The 22,233-nt window shown below is 36.5% G+C and overlaps 3 protein-coding genes and 1 pseudogene across 5 annotated transcripts; 1 reads left to right on the top strand and 3 right to left on the bottom strand.

The window, feature by feature from the left end:
* Window positions 1–3,496: 3,496 nt before the first annotated feature.
* Window positions 3,497–5,335, bottom strand: LOC125219918 (uncharacterized). Of its 2 annotated transcripts, none has more exons than XM_048122009.2 (3): window positions 5,159–5,335; window positions 4,991–5,081; window positions 3,497–3,869 (listed from the first exon to the last, which is right to left on the bottom strand). In XM_048122009.2, exons 1-3 carry the CDS (start codon window positions 5,226–5,228, stop codon window positions 3,746–3,748), a joined length of 285 nt encoding a protein of 94 aa, XP_047977966.1. In that variant the 5' UTR covers window positions 5,229–5,335; the 3' UTR covers window positions 3,497–3,745. The 2 variants fall into 2 exon arrangements, with proteins under 2 accessions (XP_047977966.1, XP_047977967.1); XM_048122010.2 differs by having other exon boundaries at window positions 5,163–5,288.
* Window positions 5,336–10,376: 5,041 nt separating this feature from the next.
* Window positions 10,377–11,023, top strand: LOC125223791 (uncharacterized). Its single transcript, XM_048127086.2, has one exon. It carries the CDS (start codon window positions 10,494–10,496, stop codon window positions 10,851–10,853), a length of 360 nt encoding a protein of 119 aa, XP_047983043.1. The 5' UTR covers window positions 10,377–10,493; the 3' UTR covers window positions 10,854–11,023.
* Window positions 11,024–12,757: 1,734 nt separating this feature from the next.
* Window positions 12,758–15,790, bottom strand: LOC125223187 (chaperone protein dnaJ 49 pseudogene; annotated as a pseudogene). Its single transcript, XR_016134727.1, has 3 exons — window positions 15,644–15,790; window positions 14,199–15,438; window positions 12,758–13,124 (listed from the first exon to the last, which is right to left on the bottom strand). The product of XR_016134727.1 is annotated as a chaperone protein dnaJ 49 pseudogene (transcript).
* Window positions 15,791–16,012: 222 nt separating this feature from the next.
* LOC125218650 (binding protein) lies at window positions 16,013–21,314 on the bottom strand. Its single transcript, XM_048120368.2, has 9 exons — window positions 19,797–21,314; window positions 18,856–19,563; window positions 18,108–18,602; window positions 17,911–18,002; window positions 17,743–17,830; window positions 17,548–17,662; window positions 17,345–17,471; window positions 17,084–17,258; window positions 16,013–16,853 (listed from the first exon to the last, which is right to left on the bottom strand). Exons 1-9 carry the CDS (start codon window positions 21,243–21,245, stop codon window positions 16,143–16,145), a joined length of 3,960 nt encoding a protein of 1,319 aa, XP_047976325.2. The 5' UTR covers window positions 21,246–21,314; the 3' UTR covers window positions 16,013–16,142.
* Window positions 21,315–22,233: the final 919 nt, after the last annotated feature.

The raw sequence follows: 22,233 nt of genomic DNA, 5'->3' as shown, positions 1-22,233 counted from the left end.
ATGTCATATTTCCTTTTTTGTCCGTCCCATACAAATAGTTCATGTTCATTTATGGTAACTTTTTTCTCCTTTTTTACTTTATCATTTATGGATCCCACTATATACTATACAATTTCAACTACTTTATCTACTTCTCTTTTACTTTACCAATTACACATTAAAACATGTGACAAACCAAATGACCTATTTCTATTGGATGGGGAGAGTATGATCTTTTGACACGGCGATTAGTCTTACGCCCTCTATTACATGCATACCATATTATACTATCTTTATATCCTACTCATCATGATTTGATATTGAGAAACCTCTTCCTTCTATATAGATGACACTTCGGTGATTCACCCATCGTAGTCCCCTTAGCTTGCACGCTGGTCCCGAGGCAGTCATACGCTACTGTCGGACGCATCGCCGATGCTACGGGGAATTGTTGGTGGAGTTCGTCGCTCATTATGGGAAATCGTGGGCCAGAGCCCACCCGTATGAGGGTGACGGCCTATGACGGCATTGTTAGACTTATTGACTTTTTTCTGGAGGAGTGGCAGGAGCGGGTCATGGCCACGGCCAAGCTCATCATTAGACGCCAGTTTCCAGCCTACGACTCAGTAGGTGTCATCATGCTTAAACTGTTTGTAAAACATACTACTTTCAGGAATTACGTGCTCATCTTTTGATGGCTGAATATGGGATTACCCGAATCTGAGCCCAGTGATAAGGGCAAATTCTTTTACCGTGAACTTAATTATTTTCCCAGCAATGTAAAACCAGTGCTCATTCAGCAAAGCCCGGTTTCTTAGGCGATGTATCAGCTAGGTGCTTCAAGTACCGCGACGGACCGCCACCGGCCTGAGTACCGCCACCAGCCTTTGCGGTACTGAGGAGCAACAGGTTCTTGAACCTACCACAAAACAATTTCCTATGTCATTTTGCAACCCTTTATTAAAACAGAATACAGATAAGCACAAAAGGATCGGAGCACAGGAGATTTTTGATACAGGAAGTTTTGTTCCATCGCTGGAATTCACTGAACCGGGAGCTTCAAATTAGCAGCGCTACCAGATTTTAGGGGAAATTAAAACTAGGGTGTTTTGGGTCAACTCAATTGTAAGACAGAGGTAGATTGATCTGTTCATTATTGTTTTTCCAATTCTCAGAATTGAACCAAACAATATGCAGTACATTTTCATGGATACGTTACTAAACACTATATAGTGACCAAAATATCACTAACACTATACAATAATATCAAGTCACTTAATCATATGAATGGACAGTTCAACACAAGCAATAAAATGAAAATCAAAAGGGTAGAACATTTTAGTGCAAAAAATCAGAAGCAAATGGTCAGAGGAAGGATAAGCTATAACATGAATGCATGAATCTAAGTCCAAAATTATAATTTATGTGTATGCATTTAGTCTAATTAATTGGTATAAGTAAGAGGGCATACATAGTAAGTTGCGCACAAAGCAGGTCGCAGTTCTTCTCGTTGTCTCTCTCTCGATCATTGAGCTCGCCTTCAGGAACTTTACCTTATCTTCCAAGCCTTCTTGTAGGGTTGGTACTTGAGGTGAAACTCCATTTGCTGAGCTGGAGTGTATACACGCCGATTAAGGCGTGTGCAACGATAATTTAGTTTTTCCAATACCGCTCACACCGATGACTTGCTGGAGAAGATAATCTCTTTGATTTTTCATTCCACCAAAATGAATTGTTAAGGAAATAGATTGGCCTACTTCAACATCTACTTCCTCAGGCGTCTGAGTCTCCTCCTCCATGAGATGAATCAAAGGAAATGGAAGAGAGTACAAATAATTATGTTCTTGTTCTATTAATTTTTAGAGAGATGGGGATGGGGAGAGTTGCACATTAGCTGTAGAGACGAAGACAATAAATTAAGATTTGAAAACACGTCTGAGTATTTTCACTTTTTACATAACATAGAGCATAGTCTGCAATAGTACTCAATTCAAATTTGAAAACACGTCTGACATTGTTGGTATTTTTCACTTTTTACAACATAGATCAATGATACAGCTGTAAACCTGTCTAAATTTACCTAATTAATTAAAATTTTTAATTATATTCCCATTCATAATTAAACTGAATATGGAAACATCGAACAAATTTGTATATCTAGAATTTTTGGAACATTTTTTTTAAAAAGTAATGATGAAATCATACCAAATAATTTTAAAATATGGAATACTGGGATGTGATCAAATGCAAACTCTAAATATTGTACAAACTCCAAACTATGATTTGGACCGTTAGAAAATATCAACAGATCATGAAATAATAGCAACAAAAAATGTCAACACAATGTCAACGGTTGATGTTGTGTTGAAATTGTGTTGACATTGTATTGATATTGTGTTGATATCAGAATCTTGAAATTTTATACTGTGTTGACATTATGTTGATATTGTGTTGAAAAAGTTTGGAGTTTGTACAATATATGAGTTTGCATTTTATCACTACCCATTGAGTACTAGTATTTTGCACGTGACATTTGTCCGGTTGTTGAATATGGATGATTAATTATTTAGCTTATTGCAAAATAATGGAAAAAGAAGTATAAATGCTTAATTGCTCAATACATTCTCGTCTCTCTTTTATTTTAATCTAACTTTAATATTTGACAATACAAATAATATTGATATTTTATTATTATTATTATTAAGTTGGGAACTGAAAATTAGGGCTTCCTATGTTTTTGTTTTGCCTTCAATTTTTTCTAAAATACTCTCTTCAGTTCATAAGAATATGCATTGTAGATTAAATATGAATTTTAATATACAATTAATAAAATAAAAAAAGAAATAAAAATAAATAAGTATTATTAATAGAAAATAAATCTTATACTCTTATTCTTCTTGGAAGAAGTGAGTAGAATACTGTCATATTTATGATGCATCTGCTAGATGTGACATAGCAATGTTTTTCCTTTGCAATTTATGACATCGGCTTCTCATGCAAGTTCATATTCTTTGGTCTGATTGGTAGGTGTGCTTTTGTGTAACCATAAGATTTCACTAATAATCTGAACTTTGGTAAATTTCTAAGATTAACTTTTTTTTAAAATAAATAATTACTCTCTCCGTCCTCGAATAAGAGTTACTACTAATTTCTATTTTGGTCTGTCTTCAATTAAGAGTAGCACTTCATTTTTATTATAAATAGTAAGTAGGTCTCATATTCCACTAACTCATTTCACTCACATTTTATTATAAAACCAATATAAAAAAGTGAATCTCACATTCTACTAACTTTTTCGACCAACTTTTCTTTACATTTCTTAAAACCCGTATCCGTTCAAAGTATTACTCCTAATGGAGGACGAGGGAGTACAACGGAGGATTCAATGTAAATAAATAGTGGGAATCGATTCAATTTGAAGTTGTATGCTTCATTTTATTTACGGTTTGAAAATATATTTTGATTTGTTTGTTTTTATATCACGAACTTTGTTCGAGTTCCGATTTTTCACACAAACTAAAACTTGATCGTAAATATCATTAACACAACTCTTAGTCAGTTGTTGCCACAACTCAAGACAACTGCACCACATCCACAACCAATTTAATTGAAGGCCAAAAAAATCATTGTTTCGAGCGAAGTTTGCTCGTCTCTATATGCTGGAGCTACGCACGTCTGCCCCATGTACTATCTAATCGACTATGGCATCTGAGTTTATTATGGATTTGAAGAAGCACAATCTGTTTCTTACTCATACGGTCGTGATTCAATTCTTGTGTTGGTCGAGGAACTTTGCAACTCGTTCTGTTTTTGCTCCTGACTTGTGGTCGTAGTACTCGACAATAGCAGCCCCGGACAATGCAGCAAGAGTAAGTGCTTGCGCGTGCAACCTGATTGGCAAGTGTTAGTGTTAATTATAACAAATCGAACTTTACTTTTAAGAGACCAGAGACTTTGATGAGACGCAGCAAAGGGAAGATCTCGTCTGCTTCATGATAGACTCAGAAAAATACAAAACTACTTTAAGATGTTATGCTACTGAAAACAACAAAAATGGCTGTGAATCGACAAGGGAAATCAAGAACCCAAAAACGACTCTTGTTTGCTCGTTTTGGAAGAAACGGGATATCACCATGCTCAGGCACCACAGGGGACTGTTTCTTGTTGCATAAACAGAAAGGGATACTAGACAATATTCTCCTAAATTGCAAACTACGTATCTCCGAACCAAGATTATTAATCAACTCAGATAACATGAAATAGTTCAATCCTTAATCCACTTTAGAAGCCAAAACTATGTTCCATGCTAACAATTGAGAAGCAAGTTATTGCATCCACGTATATTTCAAAATCACAATCAAAATCACAATGAGCACATGATAATACATCGAGCACAATTCATGATTCATGTATTTCATAAACATCTGCCAACATAAAAAAACCATAAACTCAAGTTTTCAATCCTCAAATCACCTCTAGAAGCCAAGATTAAGTGCATTATCGTCACATCTATGTGTACTTGAGAATCACAACGAGCACAGATTTCTTCATGCCAACAATTGTCAATCAAACTTTAGAAGCCAAGATAAGTGCACTATCGTCATAGAAAGAGCCTCAACGATTGATTCCCCAATGCTAATGATCACACATTTGCATCTATGTATTGTATACTTCCGATCACACAAGCACATCAAGCAAACAGATTTCTTCATGCCAACAACATACAAAAACCACAAATCCAAATTTTATAATCCTCAATCCAACATTAGAATCCAAGACTAAGTCAAGAACCTCAACAATTTATCCGCCAATGCTAATGATCACAGAATTGCATCTATGTATGCTTCCAAATCAAATTTCTTCATGCCAACAACATTCTAAAACCATAACTTCACAACTTAACTAGAAACAACCAAATTGCTTTTGTAAGCATAGCAATACCCCCAAACTAAATCCCCTTTTAGCTACAAATTCCAAACAAGAATTCAAAAAAACAAAAGTAGAAGCGCACCTAGCGTGAATGATCTTGACGCTTGTCTTCATATTCGGCTGAGACCAATTGTATGCCAATGAACCCACAATCGCACTCGCCCACAAAGTCCCTTAAACAATCCCAACAGAGCGAAAACACCATTAAAAATCCAATCTTGAAAATGGAAAAACATGTATTCATCGTTACCTACAGTACGAAGCTTGTGCTCCACGACCCATTCCCTCAAAGCTTCAATCTTGCCTTTTTCTTCTCCCATTTCTTGATTTTTCTCAACCTTTTTTTTATTGTTCTCTTCAAAGCTTACAATTTTGGTTATAATTAATGAGAGGGTTTTTAACGGAAGAGAATTGCAATTTGTAAACCGCTGCTGCAAAACAGGAATTCCACCATTACATAACTTTATTTAATAGTAGAGCAAAATAAATTGATTAGCAATACCCAAAAATAAAATTGGTCAATAAAGCTTATAATATGTTAACTTTTAAAAGTTTGCAATATTGCAATAGAAAATTGTATAAGAGTTATTGATTTTAAGTTTTTTTATATTTAATTGTTGTGAATAATACCATGTCATATTTCGCATTTATAATTCTTTGCCTATTCCTAACTAGAGATTATTCTTAACTTATAACACAATTTCTAAATTATTTTCAAGGAAAAAAGACATGCCAAAAAAATTACACTCCTATTGCATATATTCATGTGACTACCATCATTTTTAAATACATTAAAAAACAATGAATAAACATCATTTTGAAAAATGGATTCTTGACAAAATCCAAAAGAATCAGCAAATAAAAATTTAATGCAGCTGTCAATTGTTCATCAACATTTAAAGAGGTCATATTAACATAAAATCATTACTACTAATGATGGATGGATGCCCTCTTCAAGAATTAATTGAAACTTGGACCTCTAAATTACTAAGCAAATAAGAATCAAAATAATGATTAATGCCACAAAAATAATGTCATTGGCTCAAGTAGACTTGTACGTTGGTGGATCTAAATAGTGAACAGTTATAGTTTTGAATAAAAACTTTGTTTAAAAATCATTGTAGAATCTTTCATGAGATCGTTTTATTGTGAAATTGATTGTGAAAAATGTGTAAAATGATATTTTTAACATTACATGAGTTCAACTTTCTCTTTAAAAAAACATAGACTCGGAAGAACGTAGTTTGACAAACGAAAAATACGTAGGTTATTATTGATTTTATAAATTTTATTCTTATGTATATTTCATTTAAGTTATTTATTCTTATCCACATTTAAGTTATTTATTTATTCTTATGCATATTTCATTAGATTTTTTTATATCTGAAAATTATTATTGATTTTATAAATTTTACTACTCCGTAAGTTAGGTAAATATAAAAACTTGATTTATTTAAAGTTATTAATTAAATGAATAAATGGAGTTTTAGTTTTTAAGTAATTTATAATTTTTAGTAATAACTTTTAAGATATTATAATCAATATAAATGTATACACAAATTAAATAATGACAACTTGGATTAGGTATTCTTATGGAGTATTAAACAGTATAGCAATTTCATGTATACACTTCCAAGATTAACATTGTTAAATTAAACAAATGACAATACGATTCCAATTTAAAAATCTCTCAATGGCATAGAGATCCAAAAGCAATTTCTGTTTTTTTTTTCGAGAAACTGCCATACGTCCTTAAAATTATTAATTAATTTAGCCCCAAAGAAATATGGACTCCCTGATTTTGTGCTACGAATAGATTCGAGTAATTATTTTGTATTTCATGTTTATTAAAATAATCGTATTTATGATTTGATTGCACATATATTATATATATATATATATATATATATATTATGCACAACCGTAAATGATTGAATTAACAACTTTATCGTAGTCTAATAAATTCCATTCTAGGCAAATGTATCGATTCTATCTTAATTATTCAACTTGTCAGTTTTATTCTCATATTTCACATGTATCAATTTTTACAGTAGGAATTTTACTCAAACGGGGGATTCTTCCATAAAAAAAAACATGTTTAAAATTAATTATATAAAAAATTGATAAAATTAGCAAAAGTTTGAGTAACCGATAAATATTGATAGTACATTCGAAATATAGCATTGATATAATTATTGAAGATTAAGAGTAAATTGGCAAAATTCAAAAATTATAGTAATTGATAAAATCATTAAAGTTCATGACACAATTGATTTTGAAAATTAAAAATAAGATTCGTATTATTAAAATAAAATAAGATCTATAAATCAGTTTAGCCAATAATAAAAACATCTAGCAACAACACAAGAAAATGATGTGTTCTTATCATGCACACTTCCAATCACAAAGGGAAATCCAAAATGTTAGAAGAGCAGGGCACCGACCCTCCACTAGCCACCATTGCGATGGTGGTGGTAGTGGTGGTGATGGTGATGCCGACAATGCTTGGCTACCAAGACAAGGCTTTAACCGAGCTCCTCGCTGAGCAGCTGGGGCCCGTGAGACTCCAACTTCTCCCCATCGTTCTCATCCTTACCATCCAATTCCTCTCCTCTAACACCGGATCCTTAGTTTGCGCCTTTTTCTCCACTTTCATACCCAATCCCATCCACCTCACCAGAGGATCATTGCTCGGAGTCACGGTCGTCCTCATCCTTTATCTTGTTCCTACTTCATATCCTTCATGTCATTCCGTTTGCTAGAATAGATAAAATGATTTAAATTGACTGTTTTTATTATATTTTGCTTTATCAATCTTTTGTATCGAAACTCGTCTCGTGTAATGATGGAGTAATAATATTAATGAAGATTTCAGGTGTTCCTGTTTAAATATAATGCACATTGTCATAAAGTATTTCAATAAATCAAACAACATGGAGGTTATTATAGATCTGAAGTTTAATACGGTAAATTGTTTTCATTAAGTCGCGATAAAAAAAAAAGTATAATATCATCATATTGTTATAGCTTGTTCATCACGATTTAACATGGTTATTATAGATTTGCTATAAGTAACACATCAAAATTTACAAATGCAAACATCATTCTACCATTTTAAGTTTATCATCAAACTCCAACAACTTATTGAATAAAGAATTGAATTTTACTCATTAACTATAATGTTTCTTTTTTGCCATGTCAGCAGCAAAATCTATCAATTATAAAATTATAACATACTCATAATATGAAAATTTTTATATTACAGCATAACAAAATTCAAAGAATATTGGAAATTTCCCAATTTAGGTAACACAACATAATGTGAAAGTTTTTATGTTACAGTATCATAAGTAGTAGTCCTAATTATGTAAAATAACATATTTATTCAATTATTCTTGTCTGTTAAATAATAATAATATATTATCATGTACTCCCTCCATTTCGTCATAGTTACTGCGGAACTTTTGGGCACAAAGTTTTAGAAATAAATATTGAGTGTGTTAAATAAACGGATAAAAAAAAAGTAAGAGAGAGGAAAAGGTAAAGAGAATAAAGTAGAGAAAATAAAGTAAGAAAGAGTAAAGTAAGAAAGAGAAAAAAATTACTATGGAAATGGCTCAACTATAAAGAAACTTCCTAAAATGAAAAAATGGCTCAACTGTGACGAAACGGAGGGAGTATAAAAATAGGATCCATTATAAATCTTCACATTCAATAATTTAATATGGAGTACTACTTTATTATTTATTTTGCAATAAAAATGTTACACTGTAGTACGATTAATGACGATTGCATAGAGACCAAAAGTAGTTTCTTTTCTTTAACCGAAAAGGTGTATTCTGTCCTTCAAATAAACAATTCAGCCCTAAAGAAATAAGGAGCCCAATCAGTGTGCTATAAATAGGTTCAAGTATTTTTTTTTTTAATTTATAAATAGCTTCAAATAATTTCTTTACATTTCATACTTATTTAAGTGAGTTAATTTCGCATATTAAAATTATATTTTCCACCACGAATTAAGAATTAACATGGAAGTTACATGGAAACTTCCACAGTTCCACTAACCGCGTTGCATTACAAAGAGAAAGAGGATTTATAGTAATATCCAATTCACACTTATGGCACTTCTCACGCCTTATTTCATATCACTACATTACAAATATTTTTAATATAGTATGTTTTTTCTTTTTAATTTGTATACATCTGTTTATGGCATCATACTATTACATTAACAAATCTAAATGCATACAACTTATACTTATCTGGCCGAATATCGTTTAGTAATACTATTCATCCATTAAAAACACACAGTCACCAACTATTTTCTTAAAATGTGTGTCTACCATAGTTGTATACTTTTTGTGTGCGTTGAGGTACTTTATATTATGCGAGTATTTTCAAGAAAATAATGATTGAATCTATCCTAAGCTAGAATACAACTGTTATAAAAGTATTGCTATCTGCATATTATAATTGAATCTATCCCACTTATAATGATTATCACTCCATTTGAATTAATCAATTTAAACATAACATTTGGTAATTAAGGTAATTCCATATCAATTATTTTAGTTAATCAATTTTATCCCTACATTTCAAATTTGTACAAAATTTACATGCATCCAACTTATATTTATCTAGCCGAATATCGTTTAGTACTACTATTCATCCACTAAAAACACATCCACCAACTATTTTCTAAAATTACATGCCCATCAAAACTGTATATTTTTCGTGTACGTTGAAATATTTTAACATATACAAGTATTTTCAAGAGAAATAATGGTCGAATCAGTCCTAGACGCTAGAATACAACTGTCAGTTGCTATTTGCATAATGGTAAATAATTGAATCTTTAATGATTGTATCAATTTCATCACTCCATATGAATTAATCGATTTCATCCTAACATTTGGTAATTAGGTCAATTCCATCTCAATGATTTCAATTACTCTTACTGTATTACACAATTTTATCCTCATATTTCAAATTTGTACTATCATTTTTAGCATTGAGATTTCACTCCAACTAATTAATTGAATTGATAAATATTAGTAATAAAATTTCAAAAAGGTTGGATATAGTCATTTTTCAGAATAAATTTTTTTGATTGGTATTATTAAAAGGGATATTGACGTCTAATATCACGAAACTTTCAAAAAGTTAGGGTTTTCCCACAAACTTTAAAATTGGTAAATAATATCACGAACTTTACCTTGGGTTTGTTTTTTCCCATGAATGAAAAAAATTCATGTTATTTTAATAGATTAAAGAACAATTTTTGAGGGTGTGCTTCAAGAAAACAAACACGTGATAAAGTTCGTGATATTATTTGTCAATCTTAAAGTTCAAGGAAAAAACTCAACTTTTTAAAAATTTCGTGATATTAGATGTGAATATTCCTTATTAGTAAAAAAACGGAAATATACATCGATTTGGTCGCTTATATAAACAAAGGTAGCATAGAGAGTCCTTTCAAAAAAGCAGCGCGTTTCGAAACTCTCTTCATTTCGTCACTCTTTTCAAAAAGAGAAAAACACACACACACACACTACCAAAGCAGAAGCCAAATCGGAAATTCCGATATGATCGAAGAGCGGCGCGCCGGCCCTCCGCACGCGGCGATACTGGCGGCGGTGGTGGTGCTGGTGATGGTGGTGCCGACATTGCTCGGCGACCAGGGCGAGGCGGTGACCGAATTCGTCGCGGAGATGCTGAGCCCCGTGGGGCTGCTGCTCCTGCCGATCGTGCTCCTCCTCACCATCCAATTCCTCTCCTCCGACACCGGATCCTTCGTCTCCGCCGTTTTCTCCACCGGCGAGCCTAATTCCATCCACCGCGCCAGCGGATCGCCGCTCGGAGTCGCGTTCGTGCTCGTCCTCGTCCTCTTCCTGCTCTACAACAGAGTCTCGATCTTCGGCGGCGACGACGACGGCGGCGATTGAACCTCTCCGATCTGTAAACCGATTTTTCCGTTGGTTTTGGGATCTGCATTTTGTTCCTTTTTTTTTAATTGTTTTTTTTTTTGAGTTTGTTTTTCTGTATGATACAGTTGAGCTAGCTCGTGTATGAACATGTGCAGTGTGTGAAATGACGAGATTAGCCCTTTTGTTGACATCTTGATGCTTGATTTATAGCCATTGATATAGTTTTATATTTACCTCATAAATTTTCCTAAATTATGGAGTATTACCATCTCTAATTTTCGAATCAAAGTTTGCTTAACAATATTTTACCAATGGGTTTTAGGTAGTAACCTTAAGTTCATGGGTTCAATTTCAAATTCGACTATCTGTTGAGATACTTTCGGCTTTAATTCATAAATTGGGTCAAACAGGATTAGTCGGGTGTTTGGTACACCTGTGGTCAAACTAAAATAATACTTCCCCCGTCCACAATAAGAGTCCTATTTGATAAGGGCATGAATTTAAGAAATGTAAAGAAAAATGAATTGAATAAGTAAGTTGGATGTAAGTCCCGCTTATATATATTAGTTTTATAGTAACAAAATGTGAGTTAAATAAGTTGATGGAACGTAGATGATACTTACTCTCTCGTTCCATTGAAGTGGAGATATTTATTTTGGACACGCGATTTAAGAAAAATCATGTTAAATAAATTAAGTAAAGAAAGAATAAAGTAGGAATTAAAAAGGTAAAGAGAAGAAGGGTGAATAAAATAGGAGAGGATAAATTAAGTGAGAGAAATGTGTTGACTTTTACTAAAAAGTAAATAAATAACTCCACTATTATGGAACATACCAACATAGCAAAATAACTCCACTATTATGGAACGAGGGGAATACTATTTAAGGTAGAAAAAATATAACGAAAATGACAAAATAGGACTCATATCGTGGGACGGAGTAATATTTTACTTCCTACTTTATTGGTATGAACAAAATTGACACGTCTTATTAAAGTTCATACAAAAGCACACATGAGTGCGAAGAGTGTAAAATATATGGAAAACAAACCCTAGAAAATGATTTATACAAATGTGATGCACACGCATGTATATAAAACTTTCGTAGACAAATATTACAACTTTAGGTTTGAATTAGTTTTGAAATTGTATTGTCATACAAGGGTATTACAGTCCTTTCAAATATGCATCAGCAAGTCTGTCGGTTGTTGAAGCCTCACTTTCAGATATTACTACAAATTTAACCAGGCTCTTTTCAATTTCTATTTCTGTCCTTTCCCCTCGTGTTCTTCTTTTTCTAATGGCATATAACAAAATGTCACAAAATAAAAACTACTACTCCCTTCGTCACAAAAAGATTGTCCCATTTTTCCATTTCAGTCCGTCCCACAAAGTTTATCTCATTTCATTTTTTATCATTTTTGGTAGTGGACCTCATATTCCACTAACTCATTCCTACTCACATTTTATTATAAAACTAATATATAAAAGTAGGACACACATTCCACTAACTTTTTCAACTCACTTTCCATTACATTTCTTAAAATTCGTGCCCGGTCAAAATGGGACAATCTTTGTGGGACGGAGGGAGTATAAAGTTATAGGGTACAAAATTAATTTATGGTCTATCTCACAACATTAAAGCAATTATCGCAAAATTATTGATATTTTTAACCAAACAATGTCATTTATGTCATCAGTAATGACGCCCATTATATAAGTTCCCGATTGTCATATTCAATACAATTTCACCCAAAAACTCCATGATTTTTCCGAGTATTTTCGAAATTGTTGAACGGATCAAATGAAGCTATTTTTCGGTACTGGTTGCACACATTCATGACAATGAATACTTTTCAACACTACCAACGATAATGAAATAAAATACGAGATTGGATCGGGAGGAGGGCCAACTTGACAAGCATAACAAAAAGCTCAGAAGCCTCACCTTATTATCACTTTTGGCTAAAACCGGAGTTGTCATCAGATAATTTTTCCATCTATATGAAATGCTAGCATTCAGTGTGTGGCAATATGTAGATAGCTGCAATACAATGTACATAAAATGAAAGGATAACTTTCGCATGGTTCCTTTGCAAAAAAGACCTCCCCCAGACACGAGGGCCATCGTTCAAGTCCCCAATGGCAACGAGCTTGTGGCTACGAGGTCGAATTAGAAACGAGAGGAAGAAAGCCTCTGTCGAGTTTTACTGCCAGCAAGGGGTTCCCATGGTGAAAACGTATGTTATAGTGTGTGAATCTCCGACTGGGTGATCATCAACTTGGAGGATCTGCTCAAGGAAAGAGAGACGTGAGTAGAAATCACCAAGATCACACAATGAACATGAATGCAAACGAAAAGGTCTCGATGTGTACAGGCCCTTGTGCTACTCCCTCTTACAGCCAAGATTTAAAGAGAGCTTCAATCAAAACTAAAAGTATGCTATATCACCTTTACAATGTTATTCTTTACGTAAAACTAAGTTCAGGACCGTGCATAGTTTCATATACGAAAAGATGGAACTTGAATGAGGGTACCAATGAAAATAATGCCGGTGCAAGACCTAATTAAAGCATTTGAAGAAAGCAAGACCTCCAAAAACAGCGAAGGGAAATCATATCATATCATCATCTTTTCAAGTTTTCCCAAGTCATTGTTGATATTTCACGTCATATTGAATCTCGAAACATTAATAAACAGATACAGTATGAAGCATAAGACCAGAACTGAATGCCCTCGCAGATCCCTGATACTAAATTCAATAAAGAACAGCCTCAATTGATCTCTATGCTGGTTCAAACAAATTCTTATTTTTAGCGCAGGGAAAAGCAAAGCTCAACGAGAAAATACTCAATTTTTTAGGCCATCTATGCATACACAGATAAAAGCCTGGAGCTTACGAATTTTATGCAAAGGAGTAACTACATAAACGAATGTGCTGACAGCCTAATGTCGATCCCCAACTTCTCTTTATGTTGATCAACTGCCTCTTACAGCCAAGATTAATGGCTAAACTTGCATAATCTGTGCATGTTCAGACAGATCCACAATTTTGGTCGGGCAAAACCTCTTCCCACGGCTCACTTTGTCATTTAAAAAGGAAAAATGAAAAGGCCTACTCAGGTATTTCTATTTTTTCTGCTCAGTTATTTTCAGGAATGCTCAATCTACAAACAAACATCAAAATGCTCAATTTTCAAAGCGCACTTATTTTGCAGAAACAACCTATAAAAACATTAATCAGATAATACACACGATTTGTGCAGCATAAGTGAAATTCCCACAACTCTAAATTTGAATCAAACCAGTTCTCACATAAAAGAAAGTGAAGGAACAGCCACATCATGCAAAAACATGAACTCACCTTCATGCAGCAAAACTTTGAAGCCTATCACAATGAGGAGTGGGGAAATGCCTATTCCAGTGACGCCTCTGCATTTCCATGTGACAGTAACGTCCAAGCATATGCTTGTAATCCTTTATCACATTATTCTCAATTTCATTTCGACCAGGAGTTCCAGCGGGATAGGTCCTATCAAATTCAGGTGACTTTACAAAGAACTCCACTCCATGTTTCTCTGTCATTTTTTTAAACTGGTAAGAGTAGTTCTTCTGCAACGCGTACTCAGGCTCCGAAAATGGAAGATAAGCAAGCAGAATGATTATCAAAAACGGCAGCAACTGAAGCAGCAGCATAAGACTAGGGCCTGTGTTACCCATGTCTTCCCTCTGATGTGCAGCAGCAGTGTGCGTTCTAGCCCTGTAAACGTGGGCATTCCTGAACGCATCACGTTGACCGAAAAATGCTCGGAATATCTCATCAGGATCAAATTCATCATCAAAGAAGTCGTTCCCAGTTCTCCTCCGTCTCCCCCTAGTCTGATACTGCTGGTTATGCTCAAACTCATCCACCAAACCCGTCTGATCATACTGCCTCCTCGACTCATCCTCACTCAAGCACTTGAACGCCTTGCTAACTTTCTTAAAAGCCTCCTCAGAACCCGGTGCCTTGTTCTTATCAGGATGAACTTTCAGAGACAGCTTCCTATACGCCTTCCTAATCTCCTCTACCGAACAGCTCTTCTCCACCCCAAGAATGGCGTAATAATCTGTCTTTTTCTTGATCTGTCTCACCAGAAGCATGTGTTCATCCGTGTAATTCCTCTCCCCGTTTGAAACCCCATCAGAATTACCAGCACCCTGATCTCTCTTCACTGTGGAATCCTTCTTCACTTTGCTAGATGGACCCGCAGAAGACGAGGAATCAAGATTCTCACAAGCAGCCAGTAGATCATCAACAGATAAACTCTGATTAAGACGGCGGGCAATTGCAATAAATTTCATGGCCCTTTGCTTATTACCAGCTGCAATTGCCTCTTTTGCAATGTTTATGCATCTCAACGCCTCATCTTTGTTGCTGTCCATCACGATTTTCAGTTACACCCAAAAAAACCCTACTCAAACATACAAACAGCCCAGCTCAGAAAAAAATCCCAAAATTCAACTTTGGGAGCCAAGACCTAGAAAATCCACAAAATCATAAATTCATCCACACCCCACTGCATCAAGTTCACCTCCGATCTCCCAGAATACCACAATTTCCGCTAATTGAAACACAAACACAAAAAGCCCAAATCAGGATCTTAATCAAATTAATCAATGAAGCACCCTAACAAGTGTAAACCGACATGAAAAAAGCAGGGTTTCGTCAGAATGAAAAAACCAGTCAACACGCCGAAATTTACTAAGAATTTAACATCAGCCATACAAAATGCCATGAAAAGAATTCGAAGAAAGCCATATATTTACCTAAGTATTAGATCCGTAATCCCATGACCAAATCGTAGATAGAAAGAGAGGGATAGAGAGGAAGAGTGAGATTATTTGTACAAGTGCATTTATATATAGTGCCTAATTATCAGCCAATTGAATTGCGCCATGTCGATTTGCACCCATTTTTTTTTCTATTTGTCTTACTTTTCTGCAGATATTTTCATATCACCAAACTATAAAATGACCCCAGGAATAATCAACTTGAGATTCATCAATTCTGCACATTCTTTCTCCACAAACCCACATATACCTATAATTAAAAATGCAATCTTTTTAGTAAAGATTTAAACTTTGGTTCATTAGATGACTATACCTTCTGTGATAAGTTTAAGTTAAGATCTGACATTTTCAGAATATTGACAAATAAATATAGATGTTAAAATTAGATTAATGATACAATCATTCTTACAAAAGTTGAACTAATAACTTCACTACTACAATGGTTAAGACAATCATTCTTTACAAAATGTTACTACTACTTCTCATCATCAGAGTCAAAGCATTGTCTTCTTCTCAGAGACTCAATCACCTCAGCCGGCTTCTCTCCTCCATGACTAGCCACCCCCAGCCGCGACTTCAGCTTGGGCACGTTGATCGAGCCGAGAGGCGTGGAGGCGCCCGCGTTCACCTCCCTGAGCACGGACCGCGCTGTGGCAGCAGCTGCAGCATCAGCCACGGCCGAAGCAACCTTGGAGTTGCTCTGCAGGTTTTGTGGCAGCTTGCTTCGTATCGTGTTGGGATTCCTCTCCATTGCCACCCCCTTGGGAGACTGATACGCCTCGGACCTCCTCACCGTGGCAACTGCATCAGCCGCTGTGCTCTTGGCCTTCATGGAATCGTACCTCTGCATGTCGTAGATGAGCTCCTTCTGCAGCTGCCGGTCAGCAACCAAGATGTCATCGATCTCGTTCTTGTAGTCCTTGAGCAGGATCCGGAGGCAGTCCATGAGGTGGCCGATGAGGGGGCTGTTCTTGCTCTCGAGGAGGCGTTTGAGCTCGATGAAGATGGGGATTGCGTTCTGGATTAGGCCTTTCCTCACTGCTTGAGTGATGGCTCTTCCCTTTAAGGCGGATGTGGATGCTCCTCCTCCGTCTCCACCTTCTTCTTCCATCTCTGCTGCCTCCGATGATGCCCCGTGGCTTGCCTGGATTCGGATCTCCTTGCTCGAGAGGACTAGGAACGCATCCTATAGCCGTGCCAATTTGTTAGTATCAAGAAAATCCATCACAACACCAGTCAGTTAAGTTCTTGCTATCAGTAGGGTGAGCATTCGATCAACAATAATGCATTCTCATTTTAAAATCAAAACGTATTATCCAAAATAGTAGCTAAAAATGTCATTATAGAATAAATCAAATTTAACATAAATCAAAGAAATATTTGGATATATTAGAATTTAGGAATAGTGAATGCTACCTGTATAACAGACTGGGCTGTTGTATCCTCTAGAGAAAGCATGCCATCAGATGCAGCAGCAAGAATCTCAGCACACACTTTGGCAAAGGTGGCCAAGAGGTGCTCTGGTGCCATCTGCTTCAGCAGAGTCGCGTAGATGTGCATCCGTTGAGACCTTGACTGCTCGTCATTTCCCCTGTGATAGAAGCAGTGGTATCGTATTAGCATCTGAAATCATCGATGCCAGCACAAAATCAGCCAATTAATCAAAACATGAACTACCGTATAGTAAAGATATGATTCTCATTGCGCGAACTGTTGGAGTTGCTACGCCCAGTGTGAGCGTTGCAGTCATTCAACACAAAGACAGATTCCACGAAGCTGTTGTAGGCTAAAAGAGGGGCCTTTGCTGTAAAACAAAGGAAAGATCAGCACACAAGGGAAACGAAACAGGATGCAGAGTGAGATAGTAGTAAACCAGTAACCTTTCAAGATGTTCCCAAAGAGGAAATCGGCTAGTTGTCGGATTTTATCTGAATCATCAACTAAACATAACAGAAATCTAAGGAAGAGAATCCCCCTCCACTTTACATAGTCACGCTGTATAGAAAAGAGAACGTTTTAAGAGACAATACTCGAAAACTGATCCTCTTTAACTTGTTCTAACAATCAACATGTACCTGTAATAGTCTTCCTAGTAGGATAAATGTCTGCCTTCTTACTAGCTCACAGGGATCACGTAGGCACTTTGTGATCTTTGACATGTAACTGTAAGGTTTCGACTCAGATATAAAGACTCTCGAATAAGTTGAAGTTTCACCAAGTTTTGAAGGTAGAGTGGAACTCACCAGTCCACCATAGCAGTGTATCGCACGCAGAAATCTGCCATCATCACCACTATGTTGTTGCGAACAGTAGCAGAATCGCTCTTTTCAAGCTCCTGATGCATACATTTTACTTCATAAATCAACAGACATAATCCAATCTATAAGCTGATTTTGGTATTACAGAGTACTTTTTAAGGAGCCCAAGCATGAGAATGTACCTGCACGAAAAGAGGAATATAGCGCTTTGCAAGTTTCCCATCAGCTAGACAGATCTTGCCCATAGCCAGCCATGCATGCACGTATAAGGAGGGGGCGAGCTGCTTAACAGAAACTGCAGGAGTGGGAAGTTTGCTAGATTTTGGATCAGAACTCCCCGAAGTTATGATGGTGTGTACGGTTGGAACTAGATCTTTCAAACTGGCTGAGGGACAAACGATAACTAGTGATCCAATTGTGTAAATGGCAACTATGGCTTGTGCTAATGACTTCGATTCAGCTGTTTTTGTTCTTTTTCGTCTTACAGAGGTCGGTGGAGGAGTAAGAAAACTACTTTCTTTATTTGGATTGGAGATTTGCGACATGTACGATTCTAGGACTAGGGAGGCTTTGTGTTTGAGTTGGTCCACCCATCTCATTACGAGGGTATCGGCCTCTTCCTGATTTAAGGCCTTCCTTCTGCACAAGGTTTTGAGTGCTTTTATATGAGCATCAACCTGTTAAAAGACATTTGAAAAAAAATAAAAATTCAAGAACCACAAAAACACATAAATAGAACAAAATGAAATAAGATTCTCATTCTAAAAGATGCAATGCAAGGAACAGCCTTTATTTGGTAGAAAGTTTATCTCTTATAGTTTATTAAAATTATGTACATGTACCATAAATAGCAAAAAAAGTTGAACATTATTGTTAACAAAACCGATTTTTAGTTGAATGGCGTGAAAACTAGAATCTAGCTCTATATACCTCGGTTGGATGCATGTTGAACCCTTCGAGTCTTTTGAGAAAGTTTTGTGCTAGGTCTGCAGCAGGTTCGGGAGGTAGGTCCATGGAGACATTAGAAATTGTCTGCAAAAGAAATACTCGATCTCCCATCCAAGTAATCGAATGAGATTCTATATCTACCATTTCTTCATCCATAAATCCAGTACGAATAGGGCTTTGGAGTTCATTAGCTGGTTTATTATTGTCGAGAAGCTGCCAATGATGATGAAGGAACTCCCAGTCAACTGCCTTTGGAACGAATGCAGATACCTCGGACAACAAGAACCAGGCACCCTGGGGTGCTGTCCATTTCCCCATCGGCATGGAATTGTGCACCCACTGGGCTTCAGAAGCCCTAATGATATTCTGAAGTGATATAGCAGTTTGCCGTTGAAGCTTCTTCTTTTTCCCTAGGCTCGAGCAGATCTTTTTCACCCAAGGCAAAACCTCTCCATCACAAAGCTCCTTTAGCAGGCCAAGCACTCCTTCTGTATACAATGACTCAGCCTCAAAATCAAAGCTAACGTTCTTTCCTTTTTTGTCACAAGCCCTTGATACACGATCAAGAACCAGTTCCGAGAAAAGGCTCTCACATTCCTCCTGGATGCTGGTTTCATTATCACCAATCAAACGTGTGACAGAATGCATCCACTCTTTGGTCACAAGACGAGTTGAGTATTTCCTAAAGGCCTAAAATCAAGAAAGCATAGTAATATAAGAACGAGATTGCGAGAGAACTACTCACAAAAAGCATAAACAAGAAAAGGAAATGGACAATAACCAGCAGCAAAAACTAAACATTGTTAGTAAGTTTCAATAGATTTGAAGGAACTAAGCAAAGCAAGGACAAAAATCAACCACAATTATCATTCAAAATAGTGAAGAACATATAAAAATCCTGACACATAAACAATGAAATTCACCTCAGATAGAGCAGAGATTGCCACTTTTCTAATGCTAACAAGCGGATCAGAGCAAGCTATGCCTACTGTCTTCAGCAGCTCCTCATCAAGTTCATCTCCTAACAACGACAGTGATTTTGATATCAACAAAAGTGCTGCTTTTCGAACAGCAGCCTTCTCATCCACAGAACGTAGTTTCAGAATCTTGCTCATCCCCTCACCCCCGTGTCGTATAACCTCCTTCAGCATTGCCCTACTTTCATCATTTCCAGACAAGGACACAACAACCTGAGCCAGATTTGTCAAAGCTCTAGCTCTAACCACAGCTGTAGAATCAGAACAGCGCTGAATCAACGCTTCCAACAGCTTCAAACCCCAAGAATCCTCAACCACATCAAATTCTGAAGCACCCTTCAAAGACACCAACAAAACAGGTATGATATCCACTGCCAAAACACGAAACTGCGTCTTCCCTCGGCTCATCTTCACCACATAATCCGCAAACTCAACTTGATGACCACAATCCAAAGCCTTCACAATCTCCATTATGGACTCAACTGCTGACGCCCTCGGCTCAGCCTTCTCCGGTGCCCTCTGCAGCAAAAACTTAGGCATGTTCGCAACCGCCTTCTTGATCTCATCAGAATGCTCACCCATCTCCACCATCCTATTAACCACAAACCCCAAGCCAAAGCTCCTCGCCTGCGATTTAGACAGCAAAATCAACGGCCTCAGCGCCTTCAACACCTCAGCCGCAGTGTCCCCCAAATCCCCATGCTCCCCCTTCAGTGCTTCACTCAAAATCCTCGAACACTGCTCACAGAGCCTCCTAAAACTCCCGGAGTCCCACGAATCAACAGCCGTCGTCGGAATTTCACACATTGTCTGAACCAAAGCCTTCAAACAATCAGGAAATCGGTCTAAATGAACCAACCCCATCACCATTTCCAGCTTCTCCATCAGCAAAAACAAGTCTTTCACATCGAAACCCCTCTCTTCCCCTTCATTCTCCTCAAAATCCCTAATTTCAACCCTAGCCTGATTCCCCCCCATTTTCCTCTTCCCCCTTTTCTTCGCACCCGTGCTTCGAGACGCAGAGCCTTCCCCCCGGGCGGAAGATGGTTTCTTGACGGCCAATCGTACAACGCGGAGAAGAGAGAGAAAAGCCACGGGAGTAAACAGAGTGAAAACCGGGGAATTTGGGGATAACAGCAGCGAGAGATACACCTTTGATGCCAAGACTGAAGTGCAGGAGGTAATTCCGGAATCCATGGCTGTGGAAATGGCATTTGTGAGTGAAGTGAGGGAGAGGTTTCTTGAAGAAAGTTCATTGTAGAAATTGTCGAGGTCGATTGTGTCGTTGGTGTTGAGAGTGAAATCCAATAGGGTGTCTAAATCTCTGAGGAAGGACTGTGAAATTGGTGAATGGGCTTCGAGATCTGCAACGATTCGAGCTATCGCTTCATCCATGGCTAATTGTTGAACGGATCTTCAGCGCCGTGGGGCGTAAATACAGGTGCCTTTGAATTTTTGCATTCCCGCTTTCGAATTGAACGATTAGTTGAAGATGACTTCTTTGTAAATAAATGAATTTGTAGGACCCGTTTGGTATATTGCATGAAGTACTCCCTCCGTCCCACAAAGATAGTCCCACTTTGACCCAACACGGGTTTTAAGAAATATAATGAAAAGTGAGTTGAAAAAGTTGGTGGGATGTGAGTCTTATTTTTAAAGTATTAGTTTTACTCCCTTCGTCCCGGCTAAGATGACACATTGCTTAGCCGGCACGGGGTTTTAGGAGTTATTGGTTAAAATATTTAATTTGAGAGATAGAAGGTGAGTGTAATTATTAAAGTAGAGAGATAAAGAAAGATGAATATTTTAATAGGAATGAGAAAAAGTGGTTGAGTGTATTAATTGGAGAGAGAAAGTTACCAAAAAAGGAAATGTGTCATCTTAATTGGGACAAACTAAAAAGGAAAACGTGTCATTTTAAGCGGGACGGATGGAGTAATAAAATGTGAGTAGGAATGAATTAGTGGAATATGAGGTCCACTACCAAAAATGATAAAAGTGAAATGGGACAAACTTTATGGGACGGACGGAAATGGAAAAATGGGACAATCTTTGTGGGTCGGAGGGAGTACTACTTGTCCAAAAAATAAAAGTATCTACGATACAAAGTTTCGAATCTTCGATATACACATAACTTTTGCTACGGTACTATACCTTATTATAAATTTTTGATATAGTAACGGTATATACTTTCATAGACCATTATATGGTAAAATTTATTTTATTACAGTATATGTCGATATATACATAATAATACGTTATATACCAACTAATGCTCTCGATCATGATATACCAATATTCTTGTATTTATAAAAAGAGTGAACTGCATAAAAGGGCCCTAACTTTTCGGCTTGTTGCATCGTTGATCCCTAACAAAAAAAAA

Source organism: Salvia hispanica, chromosome 1 (genome assembly GCF_029641045.1).
Source record: "Salvia hispanica isolate PSC_SH4W2 chromosome 1, Shi_PSC_v1, whole genome shotgun sequence".
Lineage (NCBI taxonomy): Eukaryota > Viridiplantae > Streptophyta > Magnoliopsida > Lamiales > Lamiaceae > Salvia > Salvia hispanica.
Note: the sequence above shows the minus strand (reverse complement) of the source record. Positions and strands in the feature narration are given on the sequence as shown.